We start from the raw sequence: 10,237 nt of genomic DNA on the forward strand, positions 1-10,237 counted from the left end.
GAGATTTCTAGATCTAGGGTCCAAAGGCTTTTTGCGAGAAGTTAGAGAGATATTAGAGTTTCTAGATTTCATTTTTGCTTTTGTACTTTTTGTTTTCTCGTTTTAACTAGTTTACTTTAGTGTAACTAGTTTGACCGACACAAGATGTACAGTGTAAACAACATGTCAGCTTGAACACTAGTTGTCGGGTATTTCGTAGCCTTGTCATTAGGTTATAATGGGCCTTGGCCCAAGGTGGATGTTTTCATATCACCTTTATGAACAAACGAATTTCTTCTGACAACAAATAAAAAGCAAGTACATGTAATTAAAGTGTTATAATCTAGGGTTAAGAAAGCCTCTCTAACTTCTTCACTCTTCGAGAGGGACATCAAGAAACCCTACATTGTTATTTTAATTATGTTGTAGTTTCGGAGCAGATCTTATTTTTTTCCTCTCCAAATGGAGTCTTATCATGCTTTGTGTTGGTTAGCTAGTCCCCCATACAACTGCATTTGCCTTGTATTTTTCTTTTGCAATTTTGGATTTGTTTTTTCAACAGATTTTTCTTTATTGAATACTCAAGTTAATTCTGATATGCTTTGACACATTGTGAGCTATGGCTAGGGCTAGTCAAACGACATGGTGAGAGTTAGTGAACATCTAGAACAAATGGTGCTATGAAAACCAGTGAGTTAGTGAAATCCTACAACAAATCGTGCTATTAAAAGCAGTCCTAACAAATTGGTATGCCTGGAAACTAGACCTACAAGTGTTTGAACTGATTAGCGCTAGTGTGATAGTCAAAATTTGATCGAATTGGTCTTAATTAAAAAATGGTTGAACAAGACGGATCATGACTAGTTTATTTTAATATTGTATTATAATTACTATAGTGTAATTAAATAGATAAGTAAATATAAAGAAGTTTTTCATTATAAATATAGTAATGAAAATATTTGTGCTGAAAAATATGAAGAAATAGTATTAGAGTTTTTTTTATGTATTCAATTTCTCGTGTTAGAGTTTTCTTTGTGTAAATAATTATTATTAATTAAATTTAATAATTGATATTTAATAATTAATATTAAATTAATTTTAATAGCTTGAGTTGGAACCTGTTCTGTTGATTTCGAATCTCTATTTGTGGTTTATTGTTATGGGTTCAGTTGTAGAGGGGCGTGATTTGTCATATATCTAATTGTTAACATTGATACTCACTTAGGGGAGTATCGTCCCCAAGATCTATTGACAACTAATAGTTAATAAAGTTAATGACATAAAATATTTATCAAAAATTTATTACTATTATTATTATTAAAACAAAGCTCAAGTAAATTTTAAAATTATTTTTTAAAATAACATGAAATGACATTGTAGTTAATATTAAACAACATACACAATTTTATAAGATTTTAAAAATAATTTCCAAAATATATATTTACAAAAAAACATTTAACCATTGACTAATTTCAATATTTAACATGTTTATTTTATGTAAAAGATATTAGTTTTGTCTTTAATTTTTTTTCTCAACTTTAGGTCAATAGTTAATATCTTAACTACTCTTATACTTTAATTTTTAGTTATATTCGTGTTGAATTTATTAATCCAATGTCACCCTTAGGATTAGATGGGCTTAACATGCCACCCCATGGAGCTTAACATCGCAGCCCCTTTAGGACTATGTGATATAAGGAAATAAAGTTGCGTCATCATTAACATCAATTGCTTTTAGTGTAGTGGTAAACGCTTGATCCAATAAGTGATATCCCACCCCATGACGCTTAATATCGCAGCCCCTTGAGGACTCTATGCTATTAGGAAATAAAGTTGCGCCTTCACTAACAACAATTGCTTTTGGCGTAGTGCTAAGCGCTTGATCTAATACAAAAGTTTAAAATTAATATATATATAATAGTGAAAATGAAAATAAATATCTAATTAATCTTGTCACTGATGTTAAACTCAAGTCAATTTTACTTTTATATATGTATGTGTGTGTGTGTGTGGAAGACGATGAGGCTAAAGAAGGCGAGTGGGAGGAGGTCTAGGACAACCTAATCTTTGCCCTGAACGGCGATGGTGAGGAGTCGACATCTGGGAGAACACGGGTGAAAAGAGGCTTTACGACTCTGAGCTTCAAAGGGTCGCGGTGCAACGCCGCTACCCTCTTGCATTTGGTATTGGATCATTGTCTTCCTTCAAGCAATCGTCCTCCTACACGTGATTCTTGGATTTGCTCACTTCAAGCCTAGTTCAATCCCGCACACCGTTTCTTTCTGCTTCCTAAGTGTGAAAAAGAAACACGAGATGAGAGGAATGGAGAAAGAAGGTTAAAAAAAAAAGGGTCGGTACGAGAGGGAAATTCTGTGGTGTCTCCTCCTGTTGTTGTGATGTCAAGAACTTTGAGATCTGATGCTACATCCTCTTTTTTTTTTTTGCCTAGTTCTAGTTCCATCTTGGCGGCTTGCTTTCTCCATTATGCAACAGGAGGTGGAGGTTTCTGCGGATGAGGGTCCTGGCCATCTTGCTAACACTGACGACGGTGAAGTTAACTTTATAGCGGTGGAACCTTTCGATTCTTCTTGTACACTTGTCGCTCAACTATTTCTTTTTCAGTGGCGTGACCTTTGATCAATCTTCATCTTTTTTATTTCTTCCCTACTTCTTCGTTGTAGTAAGGGAAAGCTTGTTTCTTTTCTGAGAGGAATTGATCTATTTTTATTTTATTTTATTATTAATTTTCTTTTCTTTTTTTTTTTGGTCAAAAAATGATTAATTTTCTTAAAACCGGCTGTGTTTTTTTCAACAGTGCCAATTATAATGGCCCATTCCATGTTCACCAAAAATATAAACCACCCAACCCATGTTCACCATAATTTAACGCTTCTCTTGTTGACCATAAAAAGAAAACGCTTTCCCTTTTCTCTGTGTACTTTCGTTTCCTCTCTCTCGAATGTACCAGACGTTTCGAGAACCATTTTGCAACAGCATATATATATAACAACAATCTATCAAACCCCCTTCACGTTTCAAACTCCAAAGAATCGTTTTCGAAGCTCTGTTTCTGATTCACCAAAACAAAACCCAATTTGCTGTGAGATGGCGAACGAAACACCGAACTGGGATGGGTTACTCAAATGGAGTATCGCTCACTCTGATGGAACTCGCCCCACTCGCGATTTAAGGTACCATCCACTTTCCAATTTCGGTTTCATTTGAGATAGGGATTTCAATCACTAGTCTGTCGATTAGGGTCTGATTCTGTATTCTTTTTCTTTGTATTTAGTAGTTGACTAGTTGTACTTGCAAAAACCCAATACCCATTTGTCAAAATTTAATTTTTTATGTTGTGGGGTTGGTTTGTGGTGTTGAATTGAATTATATTAGTTTTTTTTTCTTTCGTGGTTTTAGTTTCTAAATGCTTGCTTATTAGTGAAAATTTAATGTTTTCTTAGAAATTTTGTTTTTTTAGGCAAATGTTAGCGGTTAGTAATGTTAGGAAATTAGTCTCTCCGTTCGAACCCTCGATTCTTCACCTTTCATCCCCAAACCTTATGTGCCCTAGCTCTTACCACTTGAGCTAACCCTGTGGACTCTTTATATTTGCTAGCTTGTAATGTGAGGACTGCCCTTTATAATAAGTTAGGCCTAACCTAATTTTAAGATTGTATTAGAATCTTTCCTAAATTTGTTTATTGGGGTACTTGTAGATGTCCAAACTTTTCATGCTTCGGATGTGTAGACTTTGTTTGTTGTGAGGGGGTGTGTTGAGAGATCTTTCATTCACTAGAGATATGGCCATATAATTCTAGAGCAATCTTCACCTCTGAGCTAACTTTTGGATAGAGTTAGGTCTAACCTGAATTGTAAGATGGTATTTCTGCGTAGATCTGTTTATTTGAGCCACTCATACATGAGTAACTAGTAGATGTCCAATTCAATGGTCTAGATGTCTAGTCCTGGGCATGAGGAGTGTGGTAAAGTCTCACATCGGCTAGAGGTATAGCTAGATCCTTACACCCCTAAACTAGCTTTTGGTATAGTTGGACCGAACCTGAATTCTAAGTTTTTGAAAAAATATAAAGTGGTTCTTGTAGTTGAATTTGAGTTTGGAGGATTGCCCCTGATTTTGCTAATTCTTTAGTTAGAAGTACAGATACAACTGTTTTCTTTTTCGTAGTTCTAGTCTATAAAATGCAATACCCTTCACAACTTAATTAGTTTTTATTATTATTTGAAAAAAAGCTACTTTAGTTGTATGAATAATAATTACTTTTATATTATTTGAAAAAAGTTACTGTAGTTGTATGAATAACGAGCCTGAAATTATTATTCTATGGACTAGGTGCCTGATTTCACTTTTTTGTTGTGTAGCGAGGAGGATCGGAAATGGTTTATGGAAGCAATGCAAGCACAGACCATTGATGTTGTGAAACGTATGAAAGAGATCACACTTGTAATGCAAACTCCACAGCAAGTCTTGGAAGATCAAGGAGTTACCCCTGCAGATATTGAAGGTATCCAACAATTCCAAAGAGCCAGACTAACTAGAAAATAAACTGCATTATTGCATTTTATTTTCAGTTAATAAGTAACTTCTTTGTTCTTTCAATCTTATACCAACCAAGGTTGTGTTTCTAACTTGAATTTTTGACAGATCTGTTGGATGAATTGCAAGAGCATGTTGAGTCGATTGATATGGCCAATGGTAAGCTTTTCCAATGGATATGAACTTGATTTTGTTGGAAGAGTATATGGTCAATATTTATAGTGAAGTATCTACATTATCTTGCTTGTGCTTGTTTGTGGTAATTTAATTGATTATTTAGTTTTTAGTAGCTGTCTCTATGCATTATTCACTGCATGATGAAGTCTCTTTCCTAAAAGTTGGGCAATGGTTGGTCAGTTTTAAATGTTAATTACTTATTCTGAGTTGTTTGATTTTGCATGTATCAATGCTTATTTGTTCTGGCTTCAATAGTCAGGACTCAATATGTTTTCAATTGGTTGTGTTTTTGCTCAAAATTGTTGATTCCTTTGCTCCGGAGTCTAATTGTTTTTGTTTTCTTACTTTTCCATGTGATCATGACAATAATTGGCTCTACTGAAATACAGCTCCGCTGCCGTTAATTTTTATATTTTTCCTTTTTTATCAGATTCAGGTCCTCTGATTTTTGTTAGTTGTCTACTTAATGGAGTTGTGTTGTCTCTTATTCAACAACTGATTATGGTATCTGCCTGTTTCCCAGATCTCCACACAATTGGTGGGTTGGTTCCTCTCCTTGGTCACCTCAAGAATTCTCATGCAAATATTCGAGCAAAGGCCGCAGATGTTGTGACCACAATAGTCCAGAATAATCCTCGAAGTCAGCAACTTGTTATGGAAGCGAATGGATTTGAACCTCTTTTTTCTAATTTCAGTTCAGATCCTGATGTTAATGCTCGAACTAAGGCCCTGGGTGCAATATCTTGTATGTATGTTATTTATTATGTTTTTCATTACTATATTGGGATACTAATGGTTTTTATTTTGTAATGGTATTGACTTATTTCTGCTTTGGGGAATGTCTTGACAGCACTAATCCGGCACAACAAACCAGGCATCACTGCATTCCGTCTAGCAAATGGTTATGCAGCCCTCAAAGATGCACTAAGCTCTGGAAATGTGAGATTTCAAAGGTAAGGTTTTTTTCTGACAAGTTTCTTGTTATGTTATTCCTCTTTATTTTATCTTTAATTACAAAGTTTTACCGTATGATATCCTTATTAATAGTTCCACAGTACTTATATGGTGTGTTCTTTTCATGTGTGCCACTTTTGCTTATTGATTAAGGCCCAGTTTGGAAGAGCTTATTTGAGCTTATCTGACAGAATAAGCTCTTATGCCTGTGTTTGGGAGAGCTTATGCAAACAGCTTATGGCCTGCCATAAGCTATTTTCAGCTTATTTTCATAAGCTAATCAGGATAGCTTATGAAAAACAGCTTATGCTTATATATAGCTTATTTTTAATTTATTTCAATAAATTTTTAAAAATAGCTTATGAATAAGCGCTTATGACATAAGCGCTTATGACCATAAGTGCTTAATTAAGCTGTTTTTCCAAACGGGGTCTAATTAGACTTTCAACCCTCATTACTAATTTGGCAAAAACTAATTCCTGCTTTTTGTTAATTTACAATTTTTCAGGAAAGCTCTCACCTTGATCCATTATCTATTGCATGAGAATAGTTCAGATTGCCACATTGCGAATGAGCTCGGGTTTCCTCGTATACTGATGCACCTTGCCTCTAGTGAAGATGCAGATGTCCGAGAAGCTGCCCTACAAGGCCTTCTTGAACTGAATCACAATACGAAAGATGTTTCTGCAGAGGATACTGAGAAAATGAAGCAACTTCTTCAAGAACGAATTAACAGTATCAGTTTACTGTCAGAGGAGGACCTTGGGGCTTCTAGGGAGGAGAGGCAGCTTGTGGACTCTCTTTGGGTCACTTGCTTCAATGAACCGTCTTCTCTTAGAGAGAAAGGTCTTCTTGTGCTTCCTGGGGAAGATGCACCACCTCCTGATGTTGCTAGCAAACATTTTGAGCCTCCTCTTAGGTCTTGGGCTAGTAGTAACCAATCTTCCAAGAAGGAGTCCGACAATGAAAAGAAAGATGCCCCTTTACTTTTAGGGCTAGGTCCTTCATCTGCAGACACTAACAATCAAGTTAATTCGAGTAGAGAGGGGGATGCTAGTCCGCAGACAGATGCTACTAGATGAAAGCTTTAATGTTGTCTAATCTGTTTTCTTTTCTGTGTATGAGATTGTTAGCTTACTTTTTATATTACTATACAATTGTTCCCTTTTTCCCTATCATAATATTGCAGCTCATAGATTGGTCTTTATTTGGCATTTTTATTTATCATTAATCAACGGGGACTTTTAGCATCTGTTAAGGTTTCTCAAATTTTTTCCTATCAAATTTGGTCATTACCCCCTTAATTCAAAGGTGTTCTTCATATTCTTGATAATCTTCATCCTCATCCAACCCTCATCACCCACATCAAACATAGAAATCTTAGACTCACCAAATCCAAAGACCAAAATCATACATATATCTAAACCCAGATATGAAACTCCACTTCGATGCCCACCCCTACCTGTTTCCTTGATCCCCCTCTCCTTTTTCCTCCCCTTTCAATGCTTCAAAGTTCAAACATTTCCAAATTGCAACCATATCACACTACTATAACTTCATCAGCTGCCACCAAACCCTCTGAACAAAACAACCCTTCTCTGCACCATTCCCTCCATACTCACTCACATAACCTGAAGTCCCAATGAAAGCGGCCAACCCATGAACTCTAGACCCTCCTTCTCTGCCCAAACATAAGTGTGCTTTTTTACCCTGTTCCTTTGAACACGCTCTCGATCACTTCACCAAGCCTAGCTTTGACTTCACTACTGCTCTATGACCATGCTTTCTCTTTCTCAGTGAAGCTTTGTATTCTCCCAGTGAATCTTTGATCCACCCCTTTTATTTCCGGCTTCACTTTTTCTTTGGAACATTTGTTTTTTTTTTTGTTTGATGAAAGAAGTATTTGAGGGACTACAATATATGTTAAAAGTTCACGAAGAACAAAATTTATGCTTGAGCTGGTAAACTGTAGTGAGATTATTGATAATTGAGTTAGATAAATAGTTCATCTGCTCAATGTTTTCTCTCTTTGAAAAATAATATTATTGAGATTATTGATAATTGAGTTAGATAAATAGTTCATCTGCTCAATGTTTTCTCACTTTGAAAAATAATATTATGTTTTAAAAAAATATTTTTTGTTTATAAAGATGCCAAACTAAATTTCAAAAAAAAAAAATGATGCCAAACTAGTATTGAGACTTTTTAATCAGTTTTTTTTTAAATTTTAAATATTAACATCAATCAATATCAATCATCAATCATCTTTATCAATATCAATCAATATATATATTAGAAAAGAACAACTACTAACAGACTAATTTGATGGCGTGGCAACTCCTGGTGCAATCTGCTCCCAGATTAATTCTCATAAAAAAAAATATTCAATGTGTAAATATTTTATATCTTCTTTTATTTTAACCTTTAAATTTTCTTAAAAACTAGCCATTTTATACCAAAATAAAATATGTGATAAGTGATTTAAATTAATGTCATATCATTAATAATTTCCAATAACTTATTTATATTTAACTTGAATGACATGTCAAAACCAACAAATTTTTCCAATAAATAAAAAAATAACAGAAAATATGGAAATTGTCATAATGGCTTTTACTAGGCTAAGGGTATAACCGCACAATGACTTTTTTCCTTTTATCTTTTGTTCCCTTCCTTTCTTTTTAATTCTACTATGTTTCTTATAGTTTTTGCTTTTGCTGGTGTAAAATTGTATTTGACTCTAAAATTATTGTTAGACCTTAGTGTGTTTGCATTTATATAATTCTCTATTGGTGCTTGAGTGAAATAAAACCATTGTGACATTTGCATCTGTCACGTGAAGAAGCTTTATGCTCTTATATTTCTTGCAATGCAATTCAAAGGTAACTATGATTTGGCGCTCTCTTTTTTGTTTTTCCTTATTGGCTTGGTTAAGGGCAGTTTAGTTAATTGTTGTATTCCCATCTACATTCATATAATCTTGAAAAAAAATAGATGTGACCATCTAGTTAACTGTTTCACATTTTTTTTTTTTACAAATTTATGGTTAATCTTACTACGTGGTCATTATGCAGGTTCATCTAAATTGAATTCCTCTCAAGCATCATTGTCTAATTCAGCTGAAGTATCTCCATTCATTAAAAGCCCGCCAATTTTTGTGCCTACCAATATTTCTTATCCAATGTCTTTCATGGAAACGAGGGCAAATAGGAAATCACTTCTGACAAGGAAAAAGGCTTATAACAAAACTGACGAGTTGCATTCAAAAGCCCCAATGTCTATTATTCAAGATGTTCAAGCCAGCATGACTGATGAAAACAACAATTTTATAAATGGAGCAGATCTAAATGATAACATTGCAATATATGAATTTTTTCTAATTTTATTTTATACTATATACGAATTAATTTAATTTAGTTTGATTCATGGCCATGTGGTGCTATTGATCCGAATTATGTTTGCATGGTGGATGGAAAGTGTTCTAAGAATTTTCCCAAAAAGTTCCATAATTGCACCACTATTGATGACGATGGATTCCCTATATATAAGCGAAGGAAAACTGAAATTACTGTTTTGAAAAAATGTGTTCCTCTTGGCAATGGGTTTGTTGTTTCGTACAATCCTCAAATTTTAATGAAATACCAATTAAGGTCACATCAATGTTGAGTACTGCAATAAGTCTAATGCTATCAAATATCTATTTAAGTATATCAATAATGGACCTGATAAAGTCAATGTTCACATATCTAAAGATGGTGGAGGTTCTCACAAGTCACAAGTGCAAGAAGAGATTAAACAGTATTACGATTGCAGGTAATTGAAATTCTTTAATTCTATTATAGATCTACTAAATTTATCATACATTAAATTCTTATTTAAAATTTTTGTTGCGAAATGTAGGTACTTAACTCCATGTGAGGCGGCGTGGATAACTTTCAAATTTGATGTACATGACAGGTGGACAACAGTTGTGAGGTTAGGATTCCATCTCTCCAACCAACAAATAGTACTATTCAAAGATTCTGACGACCTGGAAGAGGTTGTTGAAAAATGCTTGCGGAACGAAACAAATTTTTTGTCAAGGATGAAAGTCAATAAGCGATATCAAGAGGGGATGAATCTGACTTATGTAGAATTCCCATCTAAATTTGTATACAAGGAAGGCGCACATGAATGAGTTCCTAGAAAAAGGGGTCTCTCGCTTGGACGAGTGCAATATATTGCTCCTGGCATGAGGGAGGTCTATTCTATAAGAGTTTTGTTGACGCTTCAAAAAGGTTGTGATAGCTTTGAAAGCATAAGGACCGTTAAAGGAATTGTTTATCCCACATTCCATGATGCATGTGAAGCTCTAGGGTTAATGGAGGATGATCGGGAGTATATCGATGGAATTGTTGACGTAAGAATGCTGGGATCTGGAGTTGTTTTAAGGAATTTGTTTACTAGAATGTTGATCACAAACACAATGAGCAGACCAAAAGAAGTTTGACAAAAACATGGAGACTTCTAAGTGATGGAATTCTGTAGAAAGAAGGAAAGCACTTATTATTCCAGGTACTTCATCTCTTAAAT

At 34.4% G+C, this 10,237-nt stretch overlaps 1 protein-coding gene across 2 annotated transcripts; it reads left to right on the plus strand.

The window, feature by feature from the left end:
* Positions 1-2,882: 2,882 nt before the first annotated feature.
* Positions 2,883-6,872, plus strand: LOC130749753 (hsp70 nucleotide exchange factor fes1). 2 transcript variants are annotated; one of them, XM_057603127.1, is made up of 6 exons: positions 2,883-3,170; positions 4,360-4,502; positions 4,643-4,693; positions 5,235-5,456; positions 5,562-5,664; positions 6,174-6,872. In XM_057603127.1, exons 1-6 carry the CDS (start codon positions 3,085-3,087, stop codon positions 6,745-6,747), a joined length of 1,179 nt encoding a protein of 392 aa, XP_057459110.1. In that variant the 5' UTR covers positions 2,883-3,084; the 3' UTR covers positions 6,748-6,872. The 2 variants fall into 2 exon arrangements, with proteins under 2 accessions (XP_057459110.1, XP_057459111.1); XM_057603128.1 differs by lacking the exon at positions 2,883-3,170 and adding an exon at positions 3,518-3,985.
* The last annotated feature ends 3,365 nt before the right edge of the window (positions 6,873-10,237 follow it).

The sequence above is a fragment of the Lotus japonicus genome, chromosome 3 (genome assembly GCF_012489685.1).
Source record: "Lotus japonicus ecotype B-129 chromosome 3, LjGifu_v1.2".
NCBI lineage: Eukaryota > Viridiplantae > Streptophyta > Magnoliopsida > Fabales > Fabaceae > Lotus > Lotus japonicus.